This window comes from Saccostrea echinata, unplaced genomic scaffold (genome assembly GCF_033153115.1).
Source record: "Saccostrea echinata isolate AGI-Se365-2 ecotype Australia unplaced genomic scaffold, CSIRO_AGI_Sech_v1 ptg000012l, whole genome shotgun sequence".
NCBI lineage: Eukaryota > Metazoa > Mollusca > Bivalvia > Ostreida > Ostreidae > Saccostrea > Saccostrea echinata.
Window position 1 is genome coordinate 14256627 of NW_026889761.1, and position 16844 is coordinate 14273470.

General features: G+C 32.6%; 2 protein-coding genes across 2 annotated transcripts; both read left to right on the forward strand.

The window, feature by feature from the left end:
• Positions 1-689: 689 nt before the first annotated feature.
• On the forward strand, positions 690-2812 carry LOC133185987 (dimethylaniline monooxygenase [N-oxide-forming] 2-like). Its single transcript, XM_061321269.1, has 2 exons — positions 690-1316; positions 1757-2812. The coding sequence occupies exons 1-2, from the start codon at positions 690-692 to the stop codon at positions 2732-2734; spliced, it is 1605 nt and encodes a 534-aa protein (XP_061177253.1). The 3' UTR covers positions 2735-2812.
• A 9134-nt stretch (positions 2813-11946) lies between these two features.
• LOC133185042 (uncharacterized) lies at positions 11947-16339 on the forward strand. Its single transcript, XM_061320105.1, has 6 exons — positions 11947-12132; positions 12937-12969; positions 13093-13425; positions 14948-15202; positions 15705-15786; positions 15880-16339. The coding sequence occupies exons 1-6, from the start codon at positions 12066-12068 to the stop codon at positions 16337-16339; spliced, it is 1230 nt and encodes a 409-aa protein (XP_061176089.1). The 5' UTR covers positions 11947-12065.
• The last annotated feature ends 505 nt before the right edge of the window (positions 16340-16844 follow it).

Below are 16844 nucleotides of genomic sequence, written 5' to 3' on the forward strand. Positions count from 1 at the left end.
AACCTGTATTATACGTAATAACTCTCCATATGCCCCTGTGCTAAAAATAGTGCCAAGCGACTTTAAATATACAATAAATAAAAAAAAAAAACGGGGCGGGACACTTTGAGAGGGGCGAGAGATGCCATAGGGAGTTATGGTATAAAATGTCTTTGCAAAACCTCAAAAGATTTTTGTGATATCGCCCAGAAACGAAAGTGTTAGACACAGGCGGAATTAGTGAATTTACGACCTTGAACTTTGACCTTTTGACCTCAAAATCAATAGAGGTCTTCCTTAGGCCACAGGGAGTTATGTAAAATTTCATTGCAAAAGCTTAAAGAATTCGCGAGATATCGCGCTGAAACGAAAGTGTTAAAACAGACTGAATTTATGACCTTGACCTTTGACCTTTTGACCTCAAAATTAATAGGGTTCTTCTTTAGTCCATAGGGGGTTGCTATGCAAAAGCTCAAAGGGTTCTCGAGATATCGCGCGCAAACGAAAGTTTTACAGACAGAAAATACAGACGGACGGACGGACGGACTGACCCAAATTAATATCCCCCACTTTCAGTGAAAGCGGGGGACAAAAAATCCAGATTTACGACATCTGGATATACGGAAAATGGAATTCACACGAACTACATGCATACACTTGCAGACTTGAAATTAGCAATTTTGATTCAAATATTTTTTCTTATTCCTCAGATGACTAAAACCGTGTGCATTTTGGGGGCTGGTGTGTCTGGTTTGACATCAATAAAGAGTTGTCTTGAAGAGGGACTACTTCCGGTTTGTTTTGAGAAGGACGCCAACATTGGGGGACTCTGGAATTACAAGGACATCCCAAAAGATGGTGAGCCCAGTCTGTACAAGTCGTGCAGCGCAAACACCAGCAAAGAGATTATGTGTTTTAGTGACTTTCCAGTCCCTAAGGAGTTTCCTAACTTCATGAATCATGTTTACCTGAAGAAATACCTTGACCTGTATGCTGAGAAGTTTGATTTAAGAAAGTACATTAAATTTCAACATTCTATTGAAAGAATTCAGAAAGCGGAAGATTTCTCCGAATCTGGTGACTGGTTGATTACGAGCATTAGTCTTCGAACGGGTAAAAAAGAAACCACTAGGATGAACTTTGTCTTAGCTTGTAATGGACATTTACATGAACCAAATATTCCAAAATTCCTCGGCCTGGAGAGATTCAAGGGAAAAGTGATCCATACACATGATTATAAGGATTTCTACGGATACGAAGGAAAACGGATTTTACTCATCGGGAATGGGAACTCTGGTATGGATGTTGCGTCAGAACTGAGTCTTCACGCAGGACATGTAAGTTACAAGATTTAGCATAGAAAGATTATCATATGAAGCATTTCTGAATTGTTACTGTATTCCCGCGATACCAGGATAGCGCATTTTTACCAGTGAATGAAAAATGTATTTCAGTGAAAGATTTCCATTTTGTGAAAAATCTCCCAATGCATAAATTTCTATGCATTTACAGTTTGTAATTCTTAAAAGAATGAGTTCATTTATTTTATGAAGTGCACATATTTTATATGTCCCCCTATACCGTATATGCTTTAACTTTTCGAATCTCTAAAGAAGCATCGAAATTAATATAAGAAGTAAAAAAACATTTTTCTAATATCTCTGCACTCCGTTTGGCGTATCTTTTTTCTAACGTTCGATTGACTTCATGTGTATGTGGTGCACCGTATCCTCAGATTTTGTAATATATTCATTATATATATCATATTTCCTTCCAGTTTTACATGTCCACGAGAAAGGGATTTTACGTATTCCAAAGAACCTATCACGAGGGTCGTCCGTTTGATCATACCATTCTTTGTCGCTTCAGACAACACATTCCCTGGTCTCTAATGCGTCCTTTCATGTACCACAGAATTTTCGACAGGTATAACCATGACAAGTACGGGCTGTCTCCAAACCAGAGGTACAATGGCGGAACGGTTTCCATTACCGACGACCTTCCAAATCGGATCATCTACGGTAAGATTACAATGAAAACTGGAGTTGAACGATTCACAGAGAACGGTGCGATTTTCATTGATGGCACGGAGCTGAAGGATATTGATGTAATAGTTCTTGCAACAGGATATAAGTACAGCTACGATTTCTTAGAAGAAGGTGTTGTCAAACTCCATGATGCGTTCCCATACCTGTACGATTTAGTGTGGCCTGTGGATCTTCAGCCAGCAACTTTGGCTGTCATTGGGCTCGTTCAACCGGTTGGTCCGGTTCCTCCGACAGTAGAAATGCAGGCTCGATGGGCCACGCGCGTTTTTTCTGAAAAATGTCAACTTCCCTCTGTGGCTACACGGGTAGCAGAAGTAGATCAGAAGTATGTCTTATCAAAGAGACGCTTTGGTATCGAGTCATCACGATACACAATCATCGTTCACTACATACCATATATGGATAAAATTGCTGGATGCATCGGATGCAAACCTCCCCTATGGCGACTCTTTTTCTCCGACAACGCCCTCTGGAGGAAGATTTATTTTTGGGGAACAACCCCTCCGCAATGGCGCTTGCATGGTCCCGGAAAGTGGGAAGGAGCTCAGGATGCGATACTACGAGTGGAGGAAAACACCTGGTATCCGTTACGGTCACGCCAAGCTGGCACAAATAGCAAGGAAGGGATCTATGAGGGGTGGATAAGTCTGCTGAAGAAGCTGATATTGGGACTCTTGCTCTTGATCTTTCTGATATATATTGTCTAATGGACACGTGACTTTCCAACAAAAAAAAAAACTGCATTAATCAAATATTTTGTTTCATTCATTTGTGTAGGATATAAAGGGAACATTTCTGATCTATAATTTAGATTTGTTTGTTCCTCTCTCTTGTTTCCTCAATAAAATTGTTTCAAAGTTTTGTTTTGCAAACTGATTTTTGCGTCGATAATTTCTCAAATTTTATGAAACAGTCAAATCTTGTGTTTAAGTCAAGATTTATTCTTTAGGAAATTTGATGTCATTTCTGATGTCGATATTGCTAGTTTTTTCCAGACATGAAAAAGATACTTTACTTGAATTATTTGTCACAATAGTTTTATAAGTATAGCTGAGGGTTTTAAGGACCAATTAACCATTTTAAGTATACTGAAAGGAAAAAGAAACGCAAGGTTACATAATATGCGAAATAATTTTAACTGGGTGGCCAAAAATTATAAGAATTGGTCAGATGTAAATTTTGGTTACTGTGCACTAAAATCGGTGTTCAAAATTACTAAACTGTGAAATGTATATCACGTAAATGTAGAAAGAGTTGTAAAAAGCTAAAACCACGTGCATATTGATGATGTAGGGTTTGGAAACAGATTTTGTAGTACTACTTGATGCACTGGATGTATACACATTGTTATTCCATTTTAACAGTCAATATAATTTTTTTGTAATCATGGCGCGCTGACAGAAGTTCTATGAGGTCTGGTAATTGAATTGCGAAGTGAAGAAAAAGGCAACAACATGATGTTTTGCAATTTATTATTAATTTTTGCACAATAGAACATTTTATCCATTGTCAGAGAGGAACAGAAATGGTTTCCAACCATGACGGTGACGTTGGCTTAACAACGTCATATGAAGATGGACTTTTCATCCTGCCACCAGTGTAATCGCCGCGGCATTACCACTGAAACCGCATCCTCACAATGTCAAGGTTTTGTGATTTCGGAACTTCACACAAACCCTTGACATAAGTCGGTATTTAAAAGTTGGGTTTGTTGTTACACATGACGTAATGGGTAATGTCTTCCCACAATTTTTTATTAAAATAGAAAATTTGGTGTTATGACTATTTGATACATTGTATATAATGCAATATTACAATAAATTCATGTTTTGTTTTTGAGAATGTAGTACTTTTGGAAAGATATGTATTTTAAAAAGAAACTTTTATGAAGAAAAATATAAATTGTGTTTGAATATTTAGTGTCAGAATTTAGCACAAAATACATGTATTGTTACAGTGAAAGAAATCATTTTGTCACTCAAGATTTTCTTGTTATTCAATGTAAAACAGTTTTTGTACAGGTGAAAAAAGGACTTTCTTTTACAAACATTGGCATGTCCAACTAATGGATTTCTATTGTATTTTAGTCAATAATTTTCTATGAGCTTTTAAAGTCAGATGTTCAATAAGCATGATAATCAAATAATTACGTAATAGTGTTAATCCCTTTTGTGATTTTGTCTTTTTTATCAAGAAGGCCTAAGGGTCTGAGGTCAAGCACACGTCTTCAAATTACCTCAATTACTGTGGCGGTCATTTTTTATGTCACATGATTACTCAGTTTAATTAATCTTCTTTATTTGGAAAATTTTTACAACTTTTGGCTATTCACAAAAAGAAATACTAAATTTTGATTGGCTAAAATCCTGTAATCCAAAGACGCGGGGTCGTCGGTAGAAATGCGCCCTAACTCGGTCACTTCTATCAACAACTTCAATTAATAAACTTCATAAATAAAATATATTATTCCTTTATTCTTTGGATATTTCCAGGTATGTAAATCATATTTCTTGTTTAATAAACTTATGCTCATTTAAAACAAATATATCAATTGCATAAATGAATTACTTATATTTATATTTTGTCTCTAAATTTGTGCTTTCTTTAAAATATTTTATTGACGAAAAAGTTTTATTTTAAACGGCCTTATTTAGTGTTTAGTTGTTTATAGTTGTATTTTTATCTTTGAAATGATGTTTAGCGACAGTCTCTAGTAAAGTATGTTTTTTGGCAATTTATAATTTGAATTTAGCGCCATTATATTCATTCCGCGTTCTTTAGTGTAGGAGGTGAAAATGTTATTTGTTTATGTATGTCGAAAAGCGCTGGAAAAGTAAAATGACTTTAGAGTTAATTGTAAGTACACAAGCTTTTGATTGTTAGTATTATCTTCATATTTAAATAGTTTTAGTTAAGACAAATTGCAGTTTAAATTTGTTTGGATCAAAGTTCAAAGAAAAGTGTAAAATAGATTTTGTTTTCCTTCCAAATTTTCTCTGCTTATGAATTAGTACTATGAGACTGTCCGCTGTAAGATGTGTATAGTTTAGATTTATGTAGTATCAATGTTATTTTAGATTTTCATTTCACAGAGGGATTTTTATTAAATTTTTTACCCCTCTGTACAATCACCAGGTTTAACTTTAAAACGTATTTCTTATAATATATCGAATTATTTTTGTAACTTGGAATTTTATAATGTTTTGGAAATATGTAAAAGTTTATTTATATAAAAGCCTGTTGAGATCTTTCGAGGTAGGCGAATTATCATTTACGCAGAGATCTTCTGTTCTATCACTCATACACAAAAAAGGGAGCTTAATAAATCTTGATAACTATCGTCCTATTAGTTTAACAAATTGCGACTATAAAATAATAGCCTTCGTATTTGCAAAGAGACTACAAATGATTATGGACAAACTGATTGATAAAAATCAAACTGGATATATCAAAGGAAGATTTATTGGTGAAAATGCAAGGTTAATACTAGATATATACGATTATTGTGAAGAAAATAACGAAGAAGGAATACTTTTGTTTGCCGATTTCCAAAAAGCTTTTGATTCAGTTGAATGGAACTTCAAACTCTTAAAAAAATCAATTTTGGGGAAAATTTCCTAAGATGGATAAAACTTTTATACACAAAACCTTATTTTCATGTTAAAAATAATAACTGGTTAACTAGAAAATGTACTATGTCAAGATACATTAGGCAAGGATGTCCCGTCTCAGCATTGCTTTTTCTTTTTGTTATTGAAATCATGGTATTAAAAATAAATGCCTCTGAAAGTATACAAGGTTTCAAAATTGGACAGTCAGACGAAATAAAATGTTTACAGCATGCAGATGATTGCACTTTGCCAATGAAAAATACTGAATCCTTAAAAGCGTCTATTAAAGTTATACAATCTTTTGGGAAAATGTCTGGTACTAAGTTAAATTTAGAAAAAAAAAAAACAGAGGGTATTCTCTTGGTACCCCTTAAAAACACACGAGAGGATATAGAAGGAATTAAAATGACAAATAAACCTATTAAATCACTGGGAATTTTCTTAGGACACGACAAAATATCTAATAATGAAAAAAATTGGTTGCATAAGCTTAAAGAATTTGAAAAAATATTAGATTCATGGAGAACAAGAAGCTTAACTTTTTTCGGAAAATGTACCGTTATTAATTCACTTTAATGTCTAAACTATTATATTTTTTACAGTTCTCAAAAATCCAGATGTCGAATACATTAAAAGTATAAATAAAATTATTTACAATTTTTTATGGAATAAGAGAAAGAGAATTAAACGCAATGCACTTATAAGGCCAATATATGAGGGTGGTCTTGGTTTAATAGATATCGAATGCAAACTTAAAAGCGTAAAAGCCGGATGGATCAAAAGGCTATACAATGAGAATTCTACGCTTAGAATTTTTTTTAGATAACGCATTAAAAAGATTTGGAATAAACTTTGAATATCTGTTACGTAGTAATATTATAAATCCGAATGATTTCAACGTTTTAATCAAATTCTCGAAATTTTACAAGAATATTTTCTGTAGTTTTAACGAATGTTAATCGTTATCACCGCGTAATAAAATTACAGAAAACTTATGGTTAAATAATTTAATAAAACACAATAAACCACTATATCTAAAAAAAACTAGGCAAGAAGTGGTTTTCTATACGTAAATGAACTGTTTACAATAGAAGGTATGAAAGATATTACGGATGTAAAAGAGATCATTGAATCAAAGGGTAATTACTTATGTGAAGATCTAATAATGAAAAAAGCGATTAAAAAGCTAAATATAGATTACTGTAATGTAAATACACTAATATACAAAAGTCCTTTTTTTCAAAGAAAAAGTAGAAACCCAGAATTTGAAAAATCAGGATTTTATTATAAAATTCTACTTTCTAAAAAGAAGCAAAGGCCAATAATGGAAACGAAGTGGTCAAAAGAATTCAATATAACAAATGGTCAATGGAAAAATATTTATACAGCTAAGATATTAAATGTATTCGATAAACAGATAGCAGAATTCAATTTTAAACTTTTACATAACCAGCTGAATTGTAATTATAATGTAAGTAAATGGAATAAAGAGGTGGGAAAAAATTGTACAAGTTGTGGACAAGTAGAATATATTGAACATTTAATTTTAGAATGTTCGGATTCAAAAAGATTATGGGAAAAAATATCAAAAATATTGAAATTAAATATATCCTGGAAAAATATTGTTGTAGGATTTTTTAATGAGTTTAACGAAACAACAGAAATTTTTAATAATGTCATATCAATTGTAGGTTACAAAATATACAAGAATAAAATGAAATGTAGATTACAAAATGAAAATGTAAATGCACATGCAATGTTATCTTTTTTAAAATCATCATTATATCAGTATTAATTTAATAGCAAAGAATGCAAAAAGTGTTAAATTAAATTACCATCTTTTAAAAAAGTTAGCTGACCAAATATGATTTTCTTTGTGATTATATGTATTTTGAGAAGTATATAAAATTATAAATTAAGTGTAGATATTTCATCTATAATACTTATTTTATTTACAAAAAATATTATACAATGATATATAAGTATATGTAAAGAAATGAAATGTCAACAATGATATGTATAAATACATGTATTTTTTTTTCATTTAATGTATATAATTTTGTAAATTAAATATTAAAAAAGAAAATACCGATCCAGGGAGCTCTTTGCACCCCAGGTGAGGTATATACAGAGGGCTTCTGCGGAAGTTTTGCCTCGATATTTTGTTGTATGTTATTGAAAATAAATATATTATTTATTAAAAAATATATATATATTTTTGTAACTGGTGACTGTTTGTTTATAAAAATTATTGAGCACTTCTATCAACGACTTCAATTAATAAACTTCATAAATAAAATATTTTATTCCTTTATTCTTTGGATATTTACAGCCACCGTAGAGGACAATCCAAACCTGCAAGTTGCCCACGTGTAGAGCTATCCATATATGGAATAAAGAACTCATTACCTAAATCAAAAGAGTTATTTCCCAAATTAAAATATATCAGACGAGTTCACGTATAACCCCAAAGATCAACGTGACAGTAATTATAAACTTACCAATGATAATATAATTTTCAAATCCGTCGTTTTCAAATGGCCCAACTCCAGATCATATCTTTTGTGATTGTTTTGAGGACGATCTTCCAATAATTAATCCCCGATGTTTCATTTAATGTAACTAGTCACAAATCCTACAATATCGACACTTTCCATTTTTAAGACGAGTCATATTTATTTACAAAACTTACCTACAATAAAAGCTGTTTTCTGATTGGTTCCAGTCCTGGACCAGGAACAAATGAAAAAGTATCTTTTTAGCCCAATTTTTAAATAGCGACTTATGTCAAGGGTTTGTGTGGAGTTCCGAAATCACAAAACCTTGACATTGTGAGGATGCTGAAACCGATTCTGATACAGTAAGCAATTATAAGCATTATTCACTCTAAAACTGAAAAAAAAAACATTGCTTGTCAACTTCGTGCACGAGTGCGTAGTAAGCCTAATTATTAAGCATGTTCACCCACAGGAAAATGTTGTCATAGTTTGTCAAGACTTTTTCGTAAATATTCACATTTACCAAATCAACTGGCGTCCGTAAATTCTTTTTCTCCAACCGAAAAGCTGTAGGACTAACTGAACGCTAGGGTTTGAAGTCGACGGTATAGCCCAGCTTATCTCGACCAACTGGGAGTTTACCTGTCGGAAAGGTGAATGATATCCCTTTGAGAAATAGCACTTTTGAACCCCATGCAGAGGAGAATCAAGGTTGTGACAGACGCGCGAGGGAGATATTGAAAATTTTTATTTTCGTTTTTGGGGGGTACCATCATATGAATTTCAATAACTCATGAATTATCCGTCAAAATCAAATGAGATTCTGGTAACTTATTGATTAAAGATCAGTTTAAAAATTAAATAACAAATACCTGAAAATACATCCAAAAAATAGCATTCATTCACTGCAAACGTTTACCCTCCGTTTCTTTTCTTTCTTTTTATTTTTTTTTTTCATCTTAATACATACATATTACAGTATGAAGTACTAAACTTTTTCTTTTTTACACACCATTCGCTCTCACTTTCTCACCCACACTCATTCATTTTCTAGGTATAGCTGAGGGTTTTAAGGACCAATTAACCATTTTAAATATACTGAAAGGAAAAAGAAACGCAGGGTTACATAATATGAGAAATAATTTTGACTGGGTGGCCAAAAATTATAAGAATTGGTCAGATGTAAATTTTGGTTACTGTGCACTAAAATCGGTGTTCAAAATTACTAAACTAAAAGAAAATCGGCGAGACATGCAATTGTTTTAATTCATTTCATTGTAAAAACGCACATATGATTTGGCAATAAGTCCTTCGCACTCACAAGGTACTCTTCTCTGATAATTCAATTTCAGTTTAATTAGAATAAGATCTTTAATAGCCTCACATGCTCGCTACGAAAAGGGTTTGACAATTACCATACTGGACATCACTTTCTATTTAAAATATGTATTTGCCTTTGTATTTCTATCCAGTTCAGATGAAGCTTTCCAGAATTTATTTCTGATATCAGAAAATAATGTAGAATATAGCATTTATAAGTTATACGTCTATATAGTATAAGATACTTTAATACTAAACAAAAGGACTATTGCAGTGCTCATGTGTACAAAGATAGCAGATACTGTAGAACGCTCCTTCGTCAAATGATTCCCAGTCTCTGGGACACAGATTATTCTTCCATGTACTATAGGATATAATGCAATCGGTTTACACTCGCGCGCAGTTATCGCAAGAACTGCAATATGAAATCAACACCTTTCTTTGTTTTTTTTTTTAATATATTGGTAAAATGATCATGATGCTGATTAGATACTTCTCTATTCCAATTTTAAATTTTTAAATGTGTTCATATAATTGCAATCATGGATTTTTTACGACGTTACGATATTAACATAATGACGTTACGTTACAAATAATGACGTTCCTCACGCAAATTTCAATGAAAACAATACCATAATGTAAAATCTCTTCTTGAAAAAGTATAATAGATATCTAAAAAAGAAAAACAGTAATGAAAAGCTAAAAGTCTCTACTATCTATATTGAAATCCTCATTCATTGTTGAGTTAAGGCACATTTTGATGGTTCGTGGCTCTAGCTCTTTGACTGGATGGGATGGCCAAATATTATAAGAATTGGTCAGATGTAAATTTTGGTTACTGTGCACTAAAATCGATGTTTCTCACCCACACTCATTCATTTCGGTATGTAGAAGCATACTTGTCATTATATTTTAACAGAAAGAGAGAAAAAAAATACATCAATATAAAAACACTAAAAAAAAGAAAAACCTCACATATTGTAACATATAATAACTTATAAGCATTGTCAAATAAACATTTCCAGTTTGGCCAGATTTCATTAAACTTTTGCATTTCCGAATTCTTGCTTGCAATATATTTTTCAACCCTATATTTATTGCATAAGTGAAGGAGAAATTCCAGGAGGTTTGGCAGTTTGCCTTTTTTAGACAAGAAAAAATATATTGTTTTGTATACATGATCAGAAAATTTACAACTCTATTACCTTTAGACAACGGAAGTTCACCTAAGAAAATGTTAATTACATTAAAACCAATTCTTTCCCAATTTGAAATCAAGATTTGTAAGTAAAGTTAATGTTTAACTGTTAAACATGTCGCCGACATTCAGTCAAAAAATAAATATGATTTATTTTCCAAAATCCATGCCTTGGAAAAAAGTTTTTTGATAAATGTGTGAAAAAATGGAGGGATCCATATTTAAGCAGAAATATACCTGTATATACGGGTTTCTGAAACAAACCTTGTTGTTGAACATTTTACTGCCGTGATTGGATAAGGGTCGGATTAATAACAGGAAATGGAAAATATCGTTGAGTTTAACCATAATCATAAACACAAAAAGTACAGATATTCTAATAAATTGATTAATAATATGATATACATTTATTGACTGGGTTCGAGGACAACATGCTTTTTGTCGGACCCAAGAACCTAACAGTTTGGTTCGAGGGTTCGACAAAAAGCATTTTGCCCGAGAACACAGTCAATAAATGTTTTGTTATACCTTTTATTTATTTATTTTATTATTATTATTGACATACATGTATGTCGAACACCAACGACTGCAAATGGGATTTAGCTGACCCCGCCCATTATGTAAGCGGTCCAACATCTCATCGACAGGTCCAGTATCTCACTCCGCAGTCAAACATCGATTTTTTTTATGCCCGCTCAGTAAAACATTGGAAATGTTAGACTTTTATTAGTATTGATTCATATAGGAACAAATTCTTAAAGGTATAACAACATAGTATATTAAATCAGGATTCTTTTTTTTTTTTTTTTTTTTTTTTACATAAATTTGGGAATTTTAATCGAAGTGGTATATACATGTTTCATGTAGGTTTTTTTTTCAACTTTCTGTTTGGTTTGGCCTTACTTTTCAATGTCAGTTTACATTTCGTTTTTTTTATCAGTGTAGGTCATAATCATGTCCTACATTGCACACAAGTTTTCTTTTTATGATGTAAAAGTACATTTATTTTGTTTGTGTGTTTTAAACAGACCTGAAAGATCGAAATATTGATACATTTTCGGCTTCTTAAGAAAACTGTTTTCTGTCGATTGAAACGAACAACAATACGTGCATGTCGCCGCCATTTCTTTAATGATAGGTTTGCATGGAAATCACACTGAATCAAAGTATCTATTTATGCAGAAGAAACACCTTATTCCATTTATTACATTCACCGTTTAAGTTATAATACATCTATCCTATGAATAAGTAACAAAAAATGCACGCCAAAATCGCGTGTTGGTATTTAAGATTGGTGCGATAATGATGTCACGAAACTAGACCTACCGCTTTTGTTTTAAATATAATACATATTTCTTCTATATAAGGATATGTGTTAAAAAAGCAATGTAGGTAATTTTGGAGATTCGGGATGGTCTCCGCTTTAGGACTGTCTTTTATTTGTTTATCGATCTATAACGGTGTATTGAGAATAACAGGTAAGTGTGAAGCTTTTTTTTTTTCATTATCAAAGCTTGAACTAGTCTGCATGACCTGGAATCAGATCTATTAATAATTAGTCCATTGTGTAGTTAAAACTCATACTGAGGCACCATTGCATTCATTCATAAAATTTTGAACGCACTGGCCAATTTGTTTTTATTTGTTTGAAAGCAGATGTGATCGTTTAATTATATTGATTATATATTGCATATCAAGATTTTGTAGAATTCTTATCGTGATTTACAAAATTCTTTCAAGTTTCACTTTCGGTCTGAAATGTATACAAATTTCAAACGCAAATAAACACGGAAAAGTTAAAAATAACGGAAAGTGATTGTAAAAACAAGGACCCCTGGAAACACCAGTACTGAGATCAGGGTAAGCATTCCCTCCCTGTTACACCCTCTGTAGTGATCAGGTGAAGTCAGTAATCCGTAGTTAAATCTAGTGTAAAATAATGGCCTAACAATTGATACAAAATACAACTCAACAATAGTTTGTATTTTCGAACAATTTCAATATATTGTCCATAGGAATGAGCTACAATGAAGCGTATTGAAGTGGTAAATTTTTTCGTTTGGGTGGAAAGTTTGGGTGTTTCTTATCGAACGTCAATTGCTACATAATGACACGCCCATTTCTTTAGAAACGAGAAAGAAATATTCATCTTAATGCTTAATAGGACACCCCACTCTCTCTGCGACTATGAAATAATTATTGCTTTCGTTGCTTTTATGTGAAATTAATATGGGACAAAATTTTCATGTTGCACTTACATACATGTACACGGTACTTTGTAGGAATGCGTTCATGTTCGGAAACATCTTTGCATGGTACGTATACTTCATTTTTATTTACGATATTAATACCAAAGAACATTTTATTGTTCATCCGAAGAAGAACATCAAAGTACATCAAATCATTCACTTTGAATTCTCTATTTTTCCTTTTTGCAGTAACAAGTATGTGTTCGCCAGACAGTTATCTATCAAGCTTTATTTATCTGGATGTTCACAACGCTAGTCTGTACTACCTCCAATCCTGTAGTTGCACGGTGCACGTGCGATTTCCTGGAAAAATATATTTTGTGCCAGAAAGAACACCATCATCCGACTGCGGATCTGCAATCCACATTGTCAGTTATGATGGAAACCAAAATTATACCTTCCTCTGTACCGGATCGACGTCATTTCATGTTAAAAAGGATGATAAGATAAACATTACTGTGAGAAGAACCAATTTAGAAGGGCCAGTTTACAACACATCATATTGCTACATTATATCACTTGGTAAATTGATTTAAGTCACATTTCGATCTTCAAAACGACAAATTCAGACACTACGAGTAAAAAGGTTTCCTTCATCTCACTAAGTAATACACCCCTTTTTCAGAATGAGTGCAGGAAAATCGTGAGTGTTGTAAAAGAACACACCTTTTTAAATGAAGTAAACATACACATTGTACCTATGAATCGGGATAAATTAAAAAAAGGTAAAAATAGCGATCTTTTAAACCTTTTAAACAATACAAATTGTTAATAGGGGCCCTGGAAACACCAGAGGTGTGGATAAGTGCCTACGAGAAGTAAGCGTCCCCTGTCGACCGGTCACATTCGCCCTAAGACCTCTGTATTGATAAGGTAAACGGAGGAATCCGTAGTATTAAAACAATGGCCTAACAATGGGCTGTATTTGCAAATAGTCATTATACGACCATAGAATTTGCAAAATATTGGCTTTGTTGAAACTTTTAAAACCCTGTAACATCACCTTATTTGACATTAGCGGCTTAGAAATTGATCGTACTCGGAGCATTGCTCTTGTATACCAATCACCTGGGATACATAAATACCATATGCAGGTAATATTGGAATTTTACATCTGAAAAAAGGGTTATTCACGATGGAAAAGCTGAAGTTATTTTATTTATCATATAAATTAGTTATTAGTTGGCCATTAATGTTTATTGTCAGTAAACCATCCAAATATGAAACAGATGTTGAAGACTCTATAGTGTATTTCATTTCAAGTTCTCTAGGATATACATGTATTGGGTCTATTTTATTTATGAAATTGTCATTGAATTACCCATTGGGAAATTTGTACTTTTGGCATTAAGCTTTAATGTTCTTTAGACACAGGAATCGTAAAATAATACACAACGTTAAACATAAATTAAACTGATCAAGAATAGTATACTCAACCCTCCTGAGTGTTTCTGCTTCATGTTTTAGAGCAGATATCTTTCCTATCAAATGACTATAGATCCCATCTGGGTCGAACATGCATGAATGATGGATTTGTGGAATAAAAAATACTGGTCATGACTTGGAGGCTGCTTATCTAGGTCAAATTCTGTTTTGGGTACAATCGAGCAAATTTTTGAGTTATGCCCCTTGGACTTAGAAAAGTTCCAATTATTTGCAGTTTCCGTTCATTTTCTTTGCAAAGGTTGCACATACTGAAATGAAATTTGGTATACAGATTTATCATAAGAATATCTAGGTCAAGATCTGTTTTGGGTACAATCGAACAATTTTTGGCAGAGTTATGCCCCTTGGACTTGAAAACTTCCAATTATTGGGGGGGGGGGGCGGGATAAGTGTTTCACAAACATCTCTTGTTTTCACATGTTTCAGTGTTCTTTTTCAAAAGAAATGAACAATAGCCTACATACAGCGATGTCCTTGGGAATAAGCTTGTTTAAAGACAATAGAAACAAAACAAATTGTTCGTATCAACAGAAATTACGTTTAAATAACTCTAACATCTTACTCATATGTTTAAATTGTAAATGATTCTCATTATCAGCCTCAGACAGTGGAATTGGCTCAGAAGCCTTCCAGATCTCGTGTCCCTTTCTGGAGAGAAGAACAACTACTTCTACAACCACAACTACATTATCAACCACTTCTTCAAGTACTCCATCAGTTTCTACGGCACCAGTTTCAACACAGGAAGAGACAACGTCATTACCAAATTCAACTACATCTCCGAAGCTGATAACAGATACTTCCAAAGATGTCAGCGAAAACGACCGTGTCAGCGAAAAAGACCGTGTATATCGTAAGTCTCAGAAAATGCATGTACATATTGTATATCGCTTGCTTTTTCATTTGATGGCCATGGGTTGTAATGCTAAAATGAGTTATAAATTAGATCATAATGCGTCCTTTTCAACTCTTTTTGTAGATATATGATAAGAATGATTTAGGGAACTTTTTAAAATAAAATCATAGTTATCCCCCACCCCCCTTTTTGAGCCCGCCATTGACTTCAATACTTAATGAAATATATATCCCTTTGAAAAAATACACATCAAGGCTATTTTAAATGTACATATTCTTTCTAATCATAGTCTAGAAGAATAAACGGGTTTTAATTTTAGCCTAAATATTATCATAGATGTAAATAATGTCTTAAAATTTATAGTATTATAAAATTACAAAACACAAAGGCTTTGATGTATTATGTAAAGAATACACTATGAAAATTTTAACCATTTAAGAATTCTTGACTATAAGAAGTAAAAATATTCGGTATCATTTTTAAAAATGTATTTTGACAGTTGAAGTAGTTATTCCGTTGGGAATTGTCGTACCAATGGCGCTGATTAGCCTAGCAGTGGTTTTTGTCTTTATATGGAGAAGGTATTACATATGCTTTCTAAATGCCAAATTAAAAACGCTAATATGTACTTTTAATCAGGAGGTTAAACGCTCTCCTTTTTACGATATTTACAGAAACATTTTGCAAAGACTTTTTAAAAATTCTAAGAATGATTCAAGTTCAAATCAACATGATGTTGTAATCGATGAAGGAGATGGATTAAAAGAAAATATATCACAACACAACACTGATGATATGACCAAAGACGGCAATTCAAGTTCCCCCATAGTCGATATCAAACTGACGAATGCCACGCCCACAGCATCACGTGTCAAACTGCGCAAGTCTGCTAGTAACAAAAACATTATTGTAATAACTCCGGACTCAAAGGGCAAAGAATCTGCAAATAACGAAGCAACAGTGCGGCCTAACAGAAGAAGTGTGCTTGACTGGAGAAAGTCTGAAACTGACGATAGTTATTTTACAGAAATTCATTTAGGGAGCGGATCCAAAACTGTTATTACAGTAGATAACCTTCCTCATGTGCAAAATGATGAACACATTAGATATGACGATATACGAACAGAACTTTGAAGAACTGGAGCAAGTAATATAATGTATGTCTTAAGAAATTAATTTGTTCAGATTATAGTATCGTTTCATATCATTTAGCTAAATTACATCCATTTTTGACTGACTTACGAAAATTGCCCATACTAGCACTTACATGTACGACATTATTGCATGCTAAATGTTTCTTAACCAAAATAGATTTTTTTTTCCAAATTTTGAAAACAATCTCTCTGACATAATTTAATCTTAATTAGGATTAGAAAAAAAAACCATATATCAGCCAATAAGAATGGATAGGTAAACAATGTCATACACATGGAGAAAAAAAACGATTTGAGTCAAAAATTTGTTTGACCAATATGAAGCACCTTGTCATTTTACCTTCAACGAAATCATGATATAGAAATGTAACTTGAAAAAAATAATATAAAGACTTTAAATGCAAAGAAAAAACGTACATTTTTCCAACAGCTGTACCAAGGAATTGGTTTACTTGAATCAAAGGTATTTTTATCACCATCGTAAA

Bases quoted from the DNA above. Each gene is read 5' to 3' on its own strand.
- LOC133185987 (XM_061321269.1), top strand. From the start codon at position 690: ATGACTAAAACCGTGTGCATTTTGGGGGCTGGTGTGTCTGGTTTGACA. The intron at 1,317-1,756 runs GTAAGTTACAAG...ATTTCCTTCCAG, and splicing joins TGAGTCTTCACGCAGGACAT to TTTTACATGTCCACGAGAAA.
- LOC133185042 (XM_061320105.1), top strand. From the start codon at position 12,066: ATGGTCTCCGCTTTAGGACTGTCTTTTATTTGTTTATCGATCTATAAC. The intron at 12,970-13,092 runs GTACGTATACTT...TCCTTTTTGCAG, and splicing joins TTCGGAAACATCTTTGCATG to TAACAAGTATGTGTTCGCCA. The intron at 13,426-14,947 runs GTAAATTGATTT...TCTCATTATCAG, and splicing joins TTGCTACATTATATCACTTG to CCTCAGACAGTGGAATTGGC.